The following is a 19,788-nucleotide window of genomic DNA, read 5'->3' as shown; positions in this document are numbered from 1 at the left end:
TTTGAGGTTAAATGAAAACCTCCTTTGTTGTTGTTCAGGCTGATCTTCCTCTGGAGGATTTGCTTTTAATGTGTAGGGGGCTGTCCCTTCTGCCTGGCCCTAGGGACTTTGGAGTAGAAGGTACAAGTTGCATTCCTTTAATCTTCTAAAAGTTGAAAAAAAAAGGTGCTTGCTGCTGTAATTGCTCCAAACAAATAAAGGGCAGAGAATAAAGGAGGTAGAAGGAAGCAGGAGTGAAGATTCAATAGCCCAGTGGCCGGGAGCAAGAAGACTGTTAGGTCAAGATTGTTCAACTAATGTAACAGTTAAGCAGGATTTTAGCTGTATCTTCATTGTTGCCATTCTTTTTGTGTTGTTATTTTGTGTTGGAGTCCCATGTGAGGTCAGGCTGCTAAGACTGGAACTAAGCCTCCATTGTTCATTATAGTCTCAGGTGTATGATGGCTTAGTGTTTTTTTGTGCATCATGGCCACTAAAAGCTCCCTTTTAGACTCCCAACAAGTGATGGGCTAGCTTATAACTTAGGAAAGCAGCTCCATAAAGCATTTCAGTATGAAAGGAAAATGAAATGGATTACTAATACAGTAAAACAGACATATAAATGCTTTGAATAAAACAGGCTTTTTATGTGCAAATTACTTAGTAGGCCTTAAATTGTCTTTAATACAATAGTTTGAAAGATAAAACCCATCTCTTGTTTAGAATTCTGGGTTGTTGGAAACACTCGCATTGCAAGGAATTTTCCAGATTGTACATCAATAATCAAACAGGCAACTAATAACTGCTGAGAGGGGGCAATCTAGTCTTTCCCAGGGATGAGCCCCCTAATTAATTATCCCAGCACAAAGTGGTCAGCCCTGAAATTGTGCACACACAAGCAACACTAAGTGTCTTCAACGAGTTGTGTTTATATAGGTGTGTGTGTGTGTGTGTGTGTGTGTGTGTGTTTAAAACATTAATAAAGAAACAGAGGCTAGCACTTTGAGAGAGAGTAAGAGGAGGGGCATGGGAGGGATTGGATGGAGGAAAGGGAAGGGGACAAGTTATGTAATTATTTTAATTAAAATATTTTTTTAAAAATTAAGTGTTTGAGGCCAGCCTGGTATACAGAGTGAGTTCCAGGACAGCCAGGACTACACAGAGAAACCCTGTCTCAAAAAAAACAAAAGACAAGGAAGAAGACAAGCCCAGAGAGGCTGAATAAACTTGTCCAAAGTTGAAGGGCAGAGCCAGGCCCTCTTAGGATCAAGAAAATAGATGGGTGTGGTGATAGAAGCCTTTAATACTAGCACTTGGGAGGCAGAGGCAGGTGGATCTCTGAGGCCAGCCTGGTCTACAAAGTGAGTTCCAGGACTATGTAGAGGCCCTGTCTCAAAAAAAAAAAAAAAAAAAAAAAAAAAAAGGAAGAAGAAAGAAAGGAAGGAAGAAAAGTAAGCATGGAGAAATGCTTTGCAAACTATAAAGTACTTTGTTAATTTAAAGCACACAAAGTCAGGAGAGAATGGTAAAGTCCTCTTAAATCATAACAAGAGCCTCAAGCAAAGAAAAGAACCCTGAACTTTGTAGTGCTGTGAGGCTTTTATAAGGGCATGAACCAAAAGAAAAGACATGCCATCTAGAATGCATGATGTATAAAATATGATACATTCCCCTAAATGTGGCAGAAGAGATATGTCTAGTCAGCAAGGCAGATGAAATAGCTGGTTAAGCTGCAATAAAGGCACTTCTAAGTTAGTGTAATCTCTTAAGGGACCGATAAGAATTGTATTGGCTGGTGCTTTTGTTACATACTGACTGAGAAGTTTGTTCTGGCATGGGATCTCTGCCAGCTGGAACACTATGCTTTGTGGTTATAATGATCAACAATAGTCTTTAATTTTTCAGTTCTCTTTATATTACCTTTTCACCCTTTCTTTCTTCATTTTGTAGGCTTCAGGCATCAGTTATGGGTCCAGGAATATTCATCATCTGGATGACTGTCTGGAAGATGCTGCTCATGAACTCTGGGCCATGACTCATGATAAGAACTTGGGGTTAGAAACTTCAGCCACATTGGGGGACAACAAGGATAGCCCCAATCTAGAGACCATGATGCTCCGGATGGAGGAAATGGAAGTAAGGTCTGGGTCTGCTGGTCTGTTTTGCCAGTGGGGGTTCACCTCTGCTCCTGATCATGCTGACACTCAATGTGGCAGAGCCGCAGGGTCCTACTTTTAAATCCAAGCTCTCTTGCCAACTAAATGAACCTTGGATCGGTTCGGTCGCTTACCCTGCCTAATAAGTAGGGTTTTTGAGAATAGAAGATATAAAGTATTTATTTAGCAAACTATCCGACACATAACTCAAGTGGTCTATACTGTTTTCACCCTGTTAACAGTGACTTGTAATTCCAAAAACATAGATTATGGGACTTGGTCCCACAGTTTGGACCATTGACTTTTGCATCCATCTTTTTTTTTTAGATTTTATTTATTTATTATGTATACAACATTCTGCTTCCGTGTATATTTGAACACCAGAAGAGGGCACCAGATCTTATAATGGATGGTTGTGAGCCACCATGTGGTTGCTGGGAATTGAACTCAGGACCTCTGGAAGAGCAGTCAGTGCTTTTAACCGCTAAGCCATTTCTCCAGCCCTGTATCCATCGTTTATAGACACTTTTCAGCTGCCTCTTCTAGCTTGCTGTAGTGACCCTGTCATATCACAGATGTCTTCATCATCTTTAGTTTCCAGACTACTACTATTATAATGACTCCTTTTTCTTACAAACTTTTAGACCTCAGACATGAACCATCCTACTGAATTGTTCAAGAACAGGAAATCAAAACCCAGTGGTCAAATGGTGTGCTCAAGGTCATAAAAACTGCAGAGAGAGCCAGGATGCCCTATCCAGGGTGGACCCCACTCTCAGCACTTTTGTTTTAGTTGTATCATGATTAGCTCAGTTCTTCCTCATTGCTAAATAGGAATTTAAAAGGAAGGTAATTTTTGGTTGGTTTCTGAAAATTTAAAGACACACTGTTTGTCCTATTCTTTAAACCACTTTCCCTCTATTGGGGGTAACTGCCTAGACCTGAGCTGTTCTACGCAATAGAAATAGCCAAGTCTGTTGAAACACAAACCTAATGAAGATGTAAATACAGGTGGTCCATAGGTGGACAGGGGACCTGTGTCTGTCATCACAGCAAGCTCTAGGGGACAAGCTGTCTGAGGTTGCAGTCATGTTAGTTACACTTTCTCCTAGGCTTCTCTGGTGAGCTGCTCAGCAGACCCCTGTTCTAATCAGTGTCCTTCTGCTGAGCTGTTTCCACACTTACTACTTTCTGGCTTATAATGAAACTTACTTTTCTCATAAATTAAACTTTCTTTTTTAAAGAAATACCAGGAGACAGTTCGCCAAAGATATAATAAAATTGTATATGCTGACCCTCATTTATGGATGCACGAAGAAAGAAATGGTAGGTGTTTCTCCCCAACCCCACCCTCAATATTTTACTCTGAAAAATTTCAAAGGCTGAGAAAATCTGCCCAGTGATGACCAAAATCCTCACCTTGTAGCTCTGAGGTTACCGTGTCTGTTTACCCTCTGTCCTCAGTTCATCTCAGTTTTGCATTTCAGATGGTCTTATTACGCATTTCAAAGTAAACTGCCAGGTAACAGTCCATTTTCTGCCAAATATGCAGCATCAGCTTGAGTTTCTTGTTTGTTTATGTTTTTTTGTTTTTCTGAGTTAAAATTTACATGTAAGAAATAGAGAGATGACTTAGTGAGAGGCTGAAGCAGAATTGACAGGAGCTCCTGGGCCAGCTAGCCTGTCATAGGCAACAAGAGACCCCTCCCTGGTTCAAACAGTGGAGGGTCCTCACTCACCTAAGTTTGTCCTGACCCCAAACATGCTCCACACCATGCCAGTGCCTGCATTCTTATACCTTCATCTCTCTCTCTCTCTTTCTCCCTCCCCCCCCACATGCAAATTTATTAATGAAAAATGTTTGTATATAACACACAGATCTCAACCATGTCATTTGAGGAGTTTTGACAAATGGATCTATTTCTTACCAGACTCCTGTCTAGATGCAGCACACACCATCGCTGCAGAAATTTCCCATGTCCTTCCCAGTCAATGTCCTACCTTTAGGCAACACTGTGCTTCTCAGCCATGTTGACTAATCTAGCTAGAGGTTTGAATAAGTGCAGCCTCTTGCTGGAGAATGTGTTCTTGTCTAGGCTCTTCCAGTCAACATAGCATGTTATAGCCTGGTTTTGCTTATTTCCTGTTGCTACTGTAGCAAATAGAACACTTAGAACACTTCTCACCACAAATTATTGAATCAGAATATAGATTTATTCTCTTATAACTTGAGAGCTCAGAAGGCTGGAAATGAGTCTTGAAAAGAAGTCAAAATGCTGGTAGAGCTGGTTCCTTCTGGCCGCTCCAGATGAGGGTCTGTTCTGTACAGTTGTCCCAGTTTCTGCTTATGTGGTCAGTCACCTTTCCTCCTGTGGTCATGCCTCCCATTGTTTGCCTATTATAAAGAAATCTGAAAATCACACATACAGATTACTCTCCCCACCCATTACAAGATCTTAAAGTCCTTTCTGCAGTGGAGATGACACAGCTACTGATTGCAAACATCTCAATGTTCATTTACCCTACTAATTAGTCCTCTGTCACCCCCTCTCTATTCCCCTTCTCCTTTCTTTCTGAGTAGTATTCCTTGGAATGTACATTCCACATCTAGTTTGCATGTTTGCCGATGGATATATGTTTGTTTTCTTCTAGTTTGGGACTATTAAGAATTAAGCTAAGGCATTGGAAAGATGGCTCAGTGGTTAAGAGTATTTATTGCTCTTGCAGACTACCTGGGTTCAGTTCCCAACACCCACATGATGACTGACAGTAGGCTCTAACTCCAGATCCTGAGGATCTGGATCTATCTTCTAGTCACCTAGGCAGCAGGCACACGGTGTACACACATATGGGCAGGCAAAAGCTTACATCGATTAAAAAATAAATACATCTAATTTTTTTTTAAGTAACTAATGAATTTAAATGCAAGCGTGGTGACAGATTCCTGTAATCTGAAGCTGAGGCAGGAAGATCAAGAGTTCTGTCCTGGGTAGCATATGAATTCCAGGCTAGCCTTGCTTACACGCGAACTCTGTCTCAAATCTCTTGTAAACATATTAATATGTAGTCTTTGTGTGGACCATTGGTTTTTATTTCTCTTGGATAAATACCTAAGGTATTGCCAGGTCATGTGCTAGGTGTAACAAACTATAAATATCTGCCAAGGAGGCTGAGCCATGTCTGCTCCTGTCTCCACTGAGTTGCCCTTGTTTGCCTCTGGCGGTGTCAGTTTTACATTGTGTTCGAATAATGAATCTGGCAGGGGAATTGGTATCTCATGGTATTTTAGTTTCACCTTCTAATATTTTTAAAGCTTTATTATTATTTTTAGTGATGGGTCTGTGCCTGTGGCAGTGCACAAAGGTATTGGATTTTCTCCCTGAGCTAGATATGCAAGTGGTTGGGAACTGTCAGATGTGCTGGAAACTGAACTCAGATTCTCTGCAAGACCAGTGTATGCTCTAAACCACTGACCCATCTCTCCAGCCCCTAAATTTCTATTTCTTTTCTTTCTTTCTTTCTTTCTTTCTTTCTTTCTTTCTTTCTTTCTTTCTTTCTTTCTTTCTTCTTTCTTCCTTCCTTCCTTCCTTCCTTCCTTCCTTCCTTCCTTCCTTCCTACCTTTCTTCCTTCCTTCCTTCTTTTTTTTTTGGGGGGGGGTCGGGGGTTGAGACAAGTTTCTTTGTTTAACAGTCCTGGCTATTGTGGAACTCAGTTTGTAGACCAGGCTGGCCTCAAACTCACAGACATCCACCTGTTTCTGCCTCCCAGAAGTGCTGGGATTAAAGGCATGTGCCTCCACCGCCTGGCAATTCCTCCTTCTTGATAAGTAGCACTCTGAACCTTTTCAAGCGCTTAGTAGTTGGTGCTATATAATTCTTTATGAGATGTCCAAAATCTTTTTGTCTTTTTTTTAAATTGGGTTGTCCTTTTATTTTTTAATTATACAGAATATTTGTGTGTACTAGGCATAAGTTCTTGTCAAATATGTTTGGGTTGGTTTGTTTCTGTTTTTTTGTATTTTGCAGTGCTGAGGATCGAACCCAGTACCTTGCATATGCTCAGCAGACACTGTACATCTGAGCTATTGTCTCAGCACTGCCTTTCTGTTTTTTTTTTTTTTTTTTTTTTTTTTTTTTTTTTTTAAGTAACTGCTATATTCACATAGTTGTCTGACCAGTGTTCATTGCTACTTTCTCAATTACAAAACATTTATTTTTACCGGGCACTGGTGGCGCATGCCTCTAGTCCCAGCACTTGGGAGGCAGAGGCAGGTGGATTTCTGTGAGTTCAAGACCAGCCTGGTCTACAAGAGCAAGTTCCAGGACAGCCTCCAAAGCCACAGAGAAACCCTGTCTCCAAAAAACAAAAACAAAAACAAAAAACAAACCAAAACATGTATTTTCACACACCCCAGAACAACCCTCTGTATGCATCAATTGTTATTTCCAGCCCCCCCCCCCCACACACACACACACTACCACTTGCTGGCAGCTACCACTCTACTCAATTGGTTGTTTTGCAGATACGAGTTTCTTGTGTATGGCTTAACTACTTCCTCTCCCAATGATGTTAAAGTTTTAATTCTGATAAAACCTCAGTCAACTTTGTGTATTATTACTGTTGTTGTTGTTGTTGTTATTATTATTATTATTATTATTATTATTATTATTATTATTATTATTATTTTGTGGCCCAGGAAACCTTTGCCTGCCAGTGAGGTGAGAGGATATGGTTTTCTTCTAGAAACTTTATAGTTTGTTTGTCTTAGCTTTAACGTTTAGCATTATGGTCTATCTTAGATAAAAGTTTGTGGTCTGAGGAAAAGGCTGGTGATTGTCACTTGTTCTCACTCCATTTGAAGAAAGAAACTTGTTTTTCTCTTTGCTTTTCAAGTTTACATTTACATTGTGGCTGCAATTGCTAGGCTGCTGTCACAGTTTGCCTGGGAAGCGTTAATCAAATTCTGCTTGACTCATGTTTATCTTCTCATGAGAAAGTAGATGTGGTTGAGCATTACCCCTAATGGAACTTAAATTCAGTGAGTATTACACTTACCTAGAGATGTGAAGGGAGCTGCAGTTGGTGCTTGATGCCAGCTTATGTCACATAGAAATTATTTTAAGATACAAATTTGTGTCATTGTTTTTTAAAAAATATTCTGTATGTTAAATTTTGAAAGATGGGGCATGTAACAGAACATGTCTGTACTCTTCTGTGTTTTCTGCAGTTTTTGTGCATTTTGTTGTTATTTATGGTTACACCCCCTGGCTTCTACCTCATGGGCTAGTAACTGAATTGTTCTTCTGGGCCTGGCTCATGTGATCCTACCTGTGCAGTACTTTTTCTTACACAGCTGAGCAACCATAAACAAAAATGCCAAGATCCAGTGTGCTTCCAGGGTCTTAAGAGATTGGATTTTCCAATTGGAGACACTCAATTAATGAAGCTTATACATATGTCCCCAAATCTGAGCAGCTCGCACATCTGAAACATTTCTGGTCTCAAGCAATTAGGGATACCCAGCTTTTATTATACAGCTCTCTCCCTTTGTCCAGTTCTTGCTTGTGAACCCCCACAGCCTGTTCCAGCAGGCTATAACTGTTTGTCAAGGGGTCTCAACTTTCCCAACTAAGCCCCAGGTTCATTGAGGCTTAGAGAGTTTGTCAGTCGTCATGCCTCCATCGAGGCTACTGAAGGTACAGTAAGGACCCTTCCTTCTAATGACTGTGTCATCAGACAATGGGCTAAGGTACAGCAAGGGCCCTTCTAATGACTGTGTAGTCAGACAATGGGCTAAGGTACAGCAAGGACCCTTCTAATGACTGTGTAGTCAGACAATGGGCATTTAGCATTTTTTTTTTTTTTGAGTTGGAGGCAGAGCAAAGGGATGTGTTATACTGAAAGTTTGGTCATGGGCCACAAAGTTAGGTTGCATGCTGTGAAAGACAGTTTTAGAAGGGACTTACTGTCTTTTCCTTTGAGAGGACAACCTTTACTTATTAGTAGCTATATAGATCTCTGTGTGGAGGCTGCATTTACATTTCAGAGGAGCTTCTTAGGGTCTGGAGAGATTGCTTAGTATGTAAAGTAGCGTACTTCTCTTGCAAAGGACCAGAGTTCGTTCCCAGCACTCACATCAGGCAGCTCTCAACTGCTTGTAAATATAGCTCCAGGGCATCCAGGTCCCTCTTCCAGTCTCTGCAGGTACCTACACTCCTGTGCACATACCCACACACAGATATACATATAGTTAAATGTCTTTTTTTTTTTTTTAAAGAGGAGCTTTTTAGAACACTAAGAACTTGAAATGAGTGTTGGACACTTATGTTTCCAACATCATGAGATCACTGTAGGAATCCAGGCAACATGCTTTTTGGCTCAGGTACATTACAGAACTAAACTTAAAGTGATCTTAGGGTCATGTGGTGTCTAATCCTTTTCTCTCTGTGAATAACTGAAAATTGATTTTACTCGGTAGTGGTTACATTTTTACAAAAGCTGACCTTGGCAGTATTTGTTCCTGACAGTGTGTCATCACCAGAATGTATGTACATCAGAGAAAGTGTCTTGCCGGAACATTACCTGAGTGATGGGTCTCTTTTTTCTACTTGAAACACATTTAAAACTAGAAATCACCTGAAGCTCAGGAGAGCTCTTGGGCCTTCAAATTGTAGTTAATAAATTAGTGTGTTGACTCTCATGCAGGTTTTTTGCAACAATGTCCAGAGACAAGTTAAATCTGCTAATAAGTGTTCAGGTCTGAGTGGCTTTCTCCTTCTTCAAATCAAATGTCGTGACTTCAAACTCCTTGACTGGCAGCTGGATCGCAGTAAAGTGCTATCTCCTGAGGCCTTTCACAGACCAGGCAAGCAGTCTGGCGTGGAGCTAGGGAGCAGCGCTGGTTTCTGAACACTGACTCTGCAGTGTTTTGTTTCTCTACAACTTGAAAATTCACCTTTGTGTTTGAAGCCCCTCCATACCAACCCTGGCCTGTGTCAGTGTGCGAGGAAGATGGCTGTGAGTCCCTCACAGTTCATTAGCTGCTACCATACTCGTAAGAGGGACACGTTTTAAATTATGTCTGTCCTTTCTAGACCAGAGCAACCCAGCAATAAGTGAGAGACCTTTGGCTCCCCATCCAATCAAGATCACTAAGACAGCAACTCCTAAGAGCCCAGCCGTGAACATCTTGCTAGAGAGTCCCTGCAATGCCAAGTAAGTGGCAGTGACACTATCATGATCGCTAGTTGGTGGCATTGGGTGCAGTTAAATTCTAAATCCCTTTAGTTCGAATATGGCAGAAGTTGTTTGGAGCAAGTTCTTGCAAACTTTGATGGGTCACTAAAGCGGTGGTTCTGTGTAGGCATTGAACACTTGCATGGAAAGGAAGCCTCCAGTACCTGGCAGCCTTTAGCTAGCTTCCACTCTGTCATGTACAAATTGTGCTGACACTTAGTGTGAGGTTTATTTCATCTGCAAAGCAGGAATGCCTGCAGTGTTGAGGATTAGTGTGGTAGGAAGAGAAGTAGGCAGTGATGGTAGGATGCTGAGTTTTGTTCAGTATTAGGAGGACAAACCATCATGGTACAGGATCAGCTCACCCTTGCCTACATTTAAATGCCTTCCTTCTTCTGTGTTCTCAGCTCACTGGATGAAAGTGGGGTAACAGAAGAGGAATCAGAGAAAAGGGAGGCTCCCTTTCCCTCCGCCGAAGAAGATCTGCATCAGAAAGAAGGCTGGACTCCCCTCTTTGTCCCACCAAGGATGAGGCACAGCATTGGTGATTACTGCAGCCGATTTGAGCAGTTCCTACGGATCATATCTCATGAGGCTATAGGCTCCTTCAACCCATGGCTAATAGCTGAAAGGTCAGTAAAATTTCTGTGTCTCTGCTTACAGGCCAAGGGCCAAATTTTAGACTTGAAGAGGAGCTGGTGGAAGGACTAGCTGAGGTCTTAATCTTTGCTCTGGGGTTCCAGTGGCTAGTGGGAAGCCGCCTCTGTGAACTGCTCTTTTTCAGATGCAGGAGGCCATAAGAACATCATGGGCTTTGTCACCTGGAGGAGCAGAGTGCCCTGCAGTCTCCACTCAGGCAGACTGTCAGGCCAAACTCAGGTTGCTATAAAATACTGTAGACTGAGGGACTTAAAACAACAAGAATGTCTTTCGAAGTCTGGAGGCTGGGAGTTATCTAAGATCAAAGGGTCTGGTGGGTGTCCCCTTCCTGGCTGTCAAACAGTTGCCTTTGTGCTCTATCTTCTAGTTACAGAGGTTCGCTATCCCTTCCTCTTGGGGCACGATCCCCATCATGAGGACTCTTCCCTGTGACCTCATTTGAATTTATTACCTTCCAGGCTCAGCCCATCATATTGAGAGTCAGGGCTTCAGTGACTCAAGTCAGGGCTGATTTCTTGATGCTGTTGTTGAGGATTTTACTCCATCAGGGAGCACAAGTATTGGTGGGCAAGAAATAGCCATTATCAGGTCCTCCTCATATGTGAGACACTGGCCTTGACACGCAGCTAACTTCTGGGAGCACTGTTCTTCATTCACTGCTCTCCTGTACCCCCAAGTTCCTCCTCCAAGTACTGCTTTAGTACAAAGTGCAAGGTGTTTTTATCATTGAGCAAAATAGTAGATTATTTGTATTTTTCTTAAGTTTTAAACATGCTTATTTTCATTCTTGGATTATATATTTATGAGCTTTTGATATCCTGCACTGCTTCTCCTTAAGTTATTGGAGCCCATGTGCTGCTCTGGGCAAGGTGTACACTAAGGAAGAAGACGTAGGACTTCAGGGAATCTGGATTCCAACATGGGACATCCAGAAAAATGGCAAAACCACTTCAAAAGAAATTGCCCTTCAGCACAGGATGCAGCCAGTTCAGATTGGAAGAGGAAGACAGGTCAGGAGGGATGATGCTTTGAGGCAGAGTGAAGACAGTTGAAAGGAAACCCCGTGTCATACGCCACTGCTGTGCCGAGTGATTGAGAGGTGCCCTTATGTTTCCCTCGTAGTTGAGTGGAGAAGCAGTGGTAGGAATTTAGAGAGCGAAGCAGATACAAAGACAAGGTGGTCATTCCAGAAATGACACATTTCTGCTTCCAGAAATGACATCCGTGATTTGAACCACTTCTCCCCCGCCATCCCCCTGAGGATAACTGTTAATAGAAACTCTGAATTAAAAATAAAATGTATACACTTGAAGGCATCTAGATACTAACTAGGTAATAAAGAATAACTAGGTCAGGACTGTGGAGAAGACAGGCCCACGGTGTGGTGCTGAATGGTTTGCTCTGGAGGTAAATGTATCCACAGCCTCCTCATGTCAGAAGACAGAGGTTGGAATCCAGTGGTGCCAAGCTACTGCCTTGGGAAGCTTCTTCACTTCATTGACGGTGGTGCTGGTATCGAACCCAGGACCTTGTACATTCTAGGCTGAGCTACATCTACTGCTGAGCTACATCCCCAGGCCTTGCATTCCTTCTGATTGAGGCCTTGAAAGGTTACATTCTCTGTAAGTTCTGGTGGCCTGGATATATAGGTCTTCTTATGGACATCACTCAATTCTGCCTCTTCTTAGTAGCCAAGGTGACTCTAGATACTCTTGTTCCCCAGCCTCCATATGTAACCGAACATGTATTTTCTCTGGAGGAAAATCATACCATCATGGCAGACTTAATTTATTTCTATAATTTTCAGCGAACAGTGTCTAATTTATAGTGAAAATACCCAGGCAAGAGAGTGACAATTGTAACAGCACATCCACAGCAGCTCCAAGTATTGAAGCTGTTTACAGACTCAAATAACTTGTCTGGTAATAGAAATAAAAGACACAACTTAGAATTTTGCCAGAGGACTAGGAACTAATCAAAATTCAAGGATAAAAAAATACACTTTCTGAAATAAAGAATGTATTGGATAGGAAGAGAACTTTGGAGCTTGGAATGTGGAAATATATATCTCCAGAGTAGTGGAGAAAGGCAAAATTAAAGATGAAAAGTAAAGGCGGGAGGATTGGGAACATAGAAGACCAAACAATGTGGTCTAATATATGTGAGGAGAATAAGACAATGAGTCTGAAACAATATCCAATGACTATCATCCCGAAAGGAACAAGTCATGAAGACACAGGAAAACAAACCCCAAATAAGTCTGAATCTATCTCTGTATAATTTACTTAATAATTATAGAGGGGAAACTAGTGCTTTATAAGGAAGAAGCCTGCCAGACACCACCACAACTGAGTGGTCAAAACCAGCAGTCATAAGTAAAGGGGCAAGCACTGAGGGAGGGGACACAATAGCCCTCTTTTGGCATCTGTTCCAGAAATATGTAGCTGACAGTGATTGTAAGGGAATACTAGACAACTCCAGATCCGGGGACAGTGTAAGGAGAAAAAAAAAGAACTTTACTCTTTGAGAGTGTTATGGTCATGAAAAGAAGACTGAGGAACTTATTTTAAAACAAAGTCATCTAAAGAGACATGACAACTAAATAGCCTGGATTGGATCCTAAACTATAAAAAGTTTTAATGGCGTTAATTGGATGGTTGGCAAGGTTTGAATAAAGTCTGTAGGTAAGATTAGATAATGGTTTATAGTGACGTTACTGCAGCTGTCTGCAAGGTGTCTTTTCTAGGACACACTGAAGTTCTTGATGGATACCAGGTCTGCAGCGTACTCTTCAACAGTTTAAATGAAAAGGGCTGTGTGTTGCATGTGAATGCATATGCTTATATAGAGACATCTGGGATTTGGAGGACCTTGCCCTTTCCCACAGAGAAAGCATGCACCTCCACTGTGGCCAGCTTATTTATTTGCAGTTACCTCTAATGTCAGCCATCTCAAGAGCGAGGCCCATGTGTCTGTTTTGGTGTTCTTGCAGGGTTTGGGGATCTAGGTACTACCATCTCAGTATCTGGGAGAGCCAGGCCCCTCACTTTCTATTTGTTCTTCAGAAGTATCTTCACTCTTCTGGTGTCTGGATTGCCAAATAATTTCCAAGTTGATTTACTAGGTTTTCATGAATACTGAACAGCTCCGTGTTTGGCTGCCCACACCTTCAGCTGTGTCCTTTGTCTTCCAGTTTTTCAGATGAGCTGGTAGATGAAGCCCTGGGGGCCGTGGCTGCGGAGCTGCAGGATGTGTGTGAAGACTATGCAGAAGCTGTGTTCACCTCAGAGTTCCTAGAGGCCGCCGCATGAAAGCTGTCCAGGCAGGGCCCTCATATCTCTAGAGGAGGGACAGCACCACCCTGTGTCAGCCCATGGGGAACCTTTGTTCTCAGCTGCCCACTGATGAGAAATGCCAGTGAGGTCATCCTCACTCCGTATTCTCTCATTGTCTTAGCAGTGGTTCTGGAAGTTACAACAGGGTGGGTTATGTTTTTTAGTGCCTGAGGAACATGAGAGGATTGTAATGATGCAATATTTTCCGGATGTATAATTTTCCTACTGAAATGGAGTGTTCATTCCTCTGACTCAGTTTGGAGATCAAAATGTTTTGAAAGGTAGTGGATGAAGACATTTTACATAGGAATCCCAGCCTCTACTGAACCACAGGGGAGGGCCAATCAGTACTAACCCAAGTGCAGTCACTGTTGGCTCCCGTGGTAAATGTGTTCCTCACATTGTCACTGGTGCTGCCCTAAGAGGGCACCTGTCCCTACTGGGTGACAACCAATATGGAATGCAAAGTGTAGTGATGCCACCTAGCCTCTGCTCATCAGCAGTCAGAGTAGGCAGCTCAGCACACAGGCCAAACACCTCCTTCTCCAAGGCTTTACTTCCTAGGGCATTTTCATGATTCCAGGAGTCATTTATTGCTGTTTGATACATACCGGTATGAAAAGCATTTCTCTGAATGCAGGGAAAGTTTGAGGATAGGAGAGGGTAGGCCTTCCCCATGCCAGCTCACTCTCCCAGAGAGCAGAAGGTCCTCTCCACACCACAGAGCATCCCTTCTAGAGGAGGGAGCCAAGTGGGTGACTGAAAGACTTTTGGACTTTCCAGGGGACCAAAGATGCCCACATGGCCTTTCGAAGGTTAGTGGGTCCTGGTGCTAAGGTTTTCAGAAACTTTGAATTGAGAAAAAGAAAAGGAATGTGTAAAAATAAGGCAACTGCTTGAAAAAAAAAAAGTTTCCTGGGCCAGTTATTTGTGTGAAGTTTAGTGAAAGAAATTGAAAAGCAAAGGGTGAGACATACCCAAGGACTCATGTGAATCTGGCTACTAGAGATGTCCCTAAGAGGCCTTCTGGGATTGTTTCTAAGGTACCAGAAGTTCAGGTGATGATTCAAGCTGCTTGGTCCCACTTAACTTGTGCAAAATTGATTTTTGTTTATTATTTTCTTGCTTAATGTTACATAACCTCAGAATGTAAAGGGCATTGAGGGATTCATAATCTTCAGTCTGGAGAGTTAAACATGTGCACTTGAGCCAGCAGAAGTACTTGTCATTGGTAGTATAAAGTCATTTGTGTGGTAGTTTTTACTGTGCTGATTTTTTAAAAAATAAACTCAGTATTTTAAACTGTGATCATGTCTATTTGAAATAATTTACATCTCCTTTTTCCCACAGGCAATGTGAAATGGGATTTACAGAAACCACTGAGAATACTTTTGTGTTTGATGTGAACATAGTGAACTATTTGCCACCTCAGAGAAAAATAAATGCTAATAAAACCTAACATTTATTGAGCACATACTAGAGTATTGCTCTAAAGGTGTTCCCTGCACTAACTTAATGCTTGTGTGCCCTTTGTGAGATAGATACCATCACGCCCCATTAATCAATGAGAGAATTTGGGCTAGCTAGCTTGTGTTCATGAGTTACACTCTGGTCATGGAGACAGTCAATCCTATGAAGATTGCTGTGTCACTAGATGCATGCTCCACCTCTCCTTGTCTCCAGCTACTGTGGTAGACACTGCTTCTGGAGCAGTGCCTTTGCTAAGTACTTCCTGCTGAGGCCTGTCCTTGCTGGTGACCTCCTGCACCAGGTGACACATTAGCTCAGGGAGATGAGCCTTGCCTCTGCCTTGTGCCCAGGGCCTGCTTCATAGCTCAGACTCTGCTGACCACGGTGAGACACAAAAGTTAACCACAAGAAATAAGGATTTGGAAATGGCAACTAAATCCTCTGACTCTAGACATTCCTGGATGCAGCCTTGTAGCCAGAGCACTGAGTTTTTGCTGTGTGAAAAAGGCTGAGCATATGTGAGTCGTCGTTTAATTCCCTTTGGTTTTCTCATGACCTGTTCACAGGCTGTTTTAGAGAGTCATGTGTAAGTTGAGTATGTTTGTGGTGCCCAAGCTCCCCACCCCACAGCCAACACCAGTTTGCTGAGATACCTGTGTGCTCTTTAGTGCTGCCTTCCATAGGCCAGCTTTCACTGCCAGGCCAGACTGTGTCTCACCCATTTAGTCCTTGACTCCAGTAAAGACTTGAGGGTAAGGATTCTGCCTAGCATATTGTTGCTGCTCTGTAGGTTCATTTGAATTAATGTATGGGGATGGATCACATCCAGTATAGTTCACAGATACGTGTTGGCATCGTGTAGCCCTAGCAGATGGCCATCTAGGAGGGTGCACATTGGTCCCTAGGGTCTACTGCTGTTGGCTTCCAACTCATTGTGGAAAACTTGTCTCCCTCTACCTGGACTGGGGATGGGATGCACCAGCTGCTCCTGGGCCTTTATCTGGCTGTTCCTATTAATTGGACATGGGGCAGGCCCAGGGCTAGAGAACCTACAGACAATGTGAGTGGCGGGCAGGTGGGAAGGTGACCCCGGCCTCTTTTCCTTGGTATGGTTGCCCTTCCTGTACCAGGGTGGTGTGCTGGAAGAGGAACAAGGGTGTAAGAGAAAGTTCTCCCCCTCTTCTCCCCCACTAGATCCAGGTGCCTGCCTCCCTGAATTGGGTGGCTCCAGGAGAATGAGCAGAGGAGGTAGTGCTGTGGAGGGGACACAGTGGCTGCAGGTGCAGGAGTCCAAAGTGAAGCAGAAGGACCACATTCAGAAGCTCCTGTGTCCTCTGAGTGCAGATAGTGGCTTAGTTTGACACTGGTAGGAATTGCCTGTAACAGCTGAAAACCAAGGTGCACCCTTACTATGGCTCTGGTCACCATGGAGGTACCCTTTGGAGCAGTGGTTCTCCACCTTCCTAATGCTGTGACCCTTTAATACAGTTGCTCATGTTGTGCTGACCCCCCCACCATAAAATTAGTTTCACTGCTGCTTCATAACTAATTTTGCTACTATTATGAATCATAATGTAAATATCTTTTTTGATGGCCCTTGAGGGTCCCAACCCATAGGTTGAGAACCACTACTCTGGAAGGTTCCTCTAAGCAAGCCCCTGCTTCTTTGGGCCCAAGGGAAGCAGACGGCAGTGATCTAGCATGTGTCCTTCCCACTACTGACCTCCCATCAGCTGTCAGCTAGTGTCAGAGCTGTTTCTGGTCAGTTTCCACATGGGTGTGTATTGCAGTAGCCAACAGTGTGAGCCTGGGTCGGAAGGCTCCTGATAGCCATGTGTTTGCTCTGTGTGTACTCATGGCCTTTAGTAAGGGTCCCTCGCTCCAAAGCTGGACTTGCTTGCTGACTCCTGTGGGCAGCCCATCTTCTCCTCCCATGGAAGTGCTGTGCTGAGTCCTCTCTCTAGCCTGCCAGGCTTCTATCCTGTAACATAAGCCCTGTTCCGCCTTCACCAGTCCACCCAGAGCTTGCACACACCCTGTTAGGTGCCCCGCCTTGCCACAGCCCATCTTAGGATACTAAATGTGCCCCATCTCCCTTGCTGACTTTTTTTTTTTCATCAGCATTTCATGTATCCCCAACCAAGAATGGCCCTGGAGAAGAGACCTTAGCATCTCTCTCTTCAGTGGCTCCTGACCTGGCAGCAGTCTCCTGCCAGGATACCAGTGCTGAGGCCACAGCAGGAGCCAGCCTCTTCCCAGTAGAATCATTCTTTTCCCTGCCCTCCCAGGCCTACAGCTTTGGTCTCTCTCTTTCCCACTCCTCTGTGGGGAGCCTCTGAAGTCCTGCCCTGTGGTTTCTGAAGCACCTTTGCACTATCTGCAGCTCAACTGGAGGCACCATGGCAGTTTCTTGGGGGCAGGACTGAAGAGGCCGGCTTCCCACCTCCACCTTTTGTGCTCTGACAGCCCTTCTCTTGCACCATACCTTGTCCCCAGGCACTGTGGACCCTTTGCTTTCACTGCAGCCCTCCACCCTGTCCCCTTCTGCATTTTGGATTTCATACCTACACTCGCCAGGTGCCCTCCCCTGTCTCTATCCTAGTCCCTGCCTCCCTCCCCAGCCTAGACACACATTTTTCCTTCCCGATTTCTTTCCCAATCATCCTGCCCATGTGTCCATGCCTCTGACTTCCTGGTCTTGGTGAGGTCTCCTAAGACCTCCCATTCATGGGCTGCAGGTCACTGGCGTGTACTGAGAAGGCCCCTGTATGTTCCTGTCCCCAGCTGGGGTGGGGCCTTCGGTACCTCCAGTCTGCCTCTCAGTGCCTGAGAGTTCAAGGGCATGGGAGAATTCCAAGGCGCTTCTTATTGAGGAATCTGTGTTCCAGGGTAGGCAAGAGTACTTAAGGCCTCAGATTCACAAGTCACCAAGTCCAAGCTATATTTGACCTAGAAAAGCCTGGCAAACACTGGTTACTCAGGTGCACACAGGAAGCAGGGACCATGGAGACTGGGCCAGCTACCAGAATGTTTGCAGAATTCTTCAGAACCCTTAAGACCTTCAGGAGAGCCACAACTCCAAGGTACTCTGGGAGATCAGAGGGCTTTTTGTCATTACTGATACCCAATGGCATTATCCAGAGCAAAAGAGGCTGTACATGCACTTAGGTTTACCACTGCACATCTACCCATTGTCTAAAAACTCCCAGGTGTGCTGTTCTCTCTAGGTCAGATAGCAGCCCCCTTTATGTACCAGTAGTAGTTCAGGTGGTTTAAATTCCCTATAACTCCCACACCTTAGTTTCCTAGTCTGTAATGTGGACAAGAAATGATACCTGCCCAAGGTTATTGTGAAGATTAAAGGATATGGCCATGAAAACACAGAAATTAGCACCTGGCCATAAGTTCTGATATTTATTCACTGTTAGGATTCTTATAGAACCTGTTAGGAGAGAGCCTTGGCATGCACCAAGCATCTGGGCTCTGGAGTGTTCTGCCTCTTTCTTTTTTTCTACTCGCCATGCTCTTCCATCTGGACACCTGGCAGTCCTTTCCCAGCTTTGTCTTTTTCCACCTGAGAGGCACATCTGGGGCCTGTCCAGCTGGTCTGCTGTCCTGCCTCACCCCCACATCTTAGTCTAGGGCCTCCAGGTGACCAGAGCTTTCTAAACTGTGCGGTAGATTCAATATCAGGCCCATTTTACAGATGGAAAAATTGAAGCTTATGGAAATGAGGGACTCGATTAGGGCTAACTAGACAGAGTGACAAACCCAATATCAATCTTTATTTTTCACCTCCAGATCCAGCGTCCTTCCATTTTATCACAGTTGTCTGGATGCCAGGGCCCAGGGAAGGGGGCACTGCAGTACAAGGGGAGGGACACAGTATTTCAAGCCAGACTTGATGATAACTACTTTGTGGTTAGAAAATCTCTACCTCACAGAGATGCTTCAGTTCCATCATTAGAATAGATTAATAATCTCAGTGTTAGTGTGAGAATCAATACCGAACCAGGTGACAGAGTGACTTGGTTGTCACTACTCTTAATGGACGCTAACTTCAGGCAGGGTCCAGCCTAAGCAAGAAAGTAGGGAACAAAGGAGACAGATTAGGATGGAGAGGATGGAAATGGTGTCGGTGGCTAGACTAGAATATGGGCTCTGTGGCAGGATGCCTCAAAAAGAGAAGATGTAAGACTCACTCACCTTCATCTGGTCGGAACCAAGTGCAGTGCAGTCATACAGCAGGACCCCAGTAACCATTTGCTCCCACTAAAAGGGAAGGCTGCACTTGGAACTGACAGCTAGTTGATCTAAGAGTTGTCTACTTATGAGCTGTAGCTCAGTGGGTAGCATGCTCAAAGCCTCAGATTCAACCCTCAGCACCAGATAAACAGCACATTGGTACACATCAGTATTCCCAGACCAGAGGACCTGGAGTCAGGAGGATCAGAAATTCAAGGTTCCACGTGGAGCCACATGGGCACCAATAGCCCCTTTAGCATCCACGGCACAAAGACCTTCATCTTTCCAAGGTGGCCCTGGGCTATCTCATTGGCATTGGCCATTTTCAGTAATGAGACCCAGTCTCATCTAACTGCTCTGCTCTGAATGGTCCATTCAGAGACACCCACCTTCTGGACAGAGGATGGCTCACCATCATCTCAATAACATGGACTGCATCAGGGTGGAAAACAGACAGGAGGAAGTGAAGCTAACCAAGCAAAAATGGCCAGTAAATGTGAAAGAAGCATGCTAGCTCCCTGGTGGAGGTTGTAGAGCAGGCACTTGGCACACAAAGACCCAACGTTCAGTTCCCAACACAAGCAAAACAAACACACCATTGTCTAGAGATGAGGTGGTAACAAATTACAATTTGTGTTAATGTTAAAGTTCACTGTGTACATAGAAATACAAAAGCAGGCAGAATGAAAACAGAGCTGAAGAAGAA

The 19,788-nt window shown here is 43.8% G+C and overlaps 1 protein-coding gene across 12 annotated transcripts in view; it reads left to right on the top strand.

Annotated features, from left to right (window-relative positions):
- Kiaa0753 (KIAA0753 ortholog) overlaps positions 1 to 14,675 on the top strand; it is a 51,653-nt gene extending 36,978 nt beyond the window's left edge. For 10 of the 12 annotated variants that reach the window (XM_027426835.2, XM_027426836.2, XM_027426837.2 and 7 more), the window contains 5 exons: positions 1,930 to 2,115; positions 3,380 to 3,461; positions 9,231 to 9,351; positions 9,780 to 10,004; positions 13,226 to 14,675. In XM_027426835.2, the coding sequence (XP_027282636.1) occupies positions 1,930 to 2,115; positions 3,380 to 3,461; positions 9,231 to 9,351; positions 9,780 to 10,004; positions 13,226 to 13,343 (732 nt within the window). In that variant the 3' untranslated portion in view covers positions 13,344 to 14,675. Of the gene's footprint in view, positions 1 to 1,929; positions 2,121 to 3,379; positions 3,462 to 9,230; positions 9,352 to 9,779; positions 10,005 to 13,225 lie in introns of those variants that run through there. The other 2 variants (XR_004770694.1, XR_003487285.2) reach the window with 2 other exon arrangements.
- Positions 14,676 to 19,788: the final 5,113 nt, after the last annotated feature.

The sequence above is a fragment of the Cricetulus griseus genome, chromosome 7 (genome assembly GCF_003668045.3).
Source record: "Cricetulus griseus strain 17A/GY chromosome 7, alternate assembly CriGri-PICRH-1.0, whole genome shotgun sequence".
NCBI lineage: Eukaryota > Metazoa > Chordata > Mammalia > Rodentia > Cricetidae > Cricetulus > Cricetulus griseus.
The sequence above is the reverse complement of the archived record's forward strand: the minus strand, read 5'-3'. Positions and strand labels throughout refer to the sequence as shown.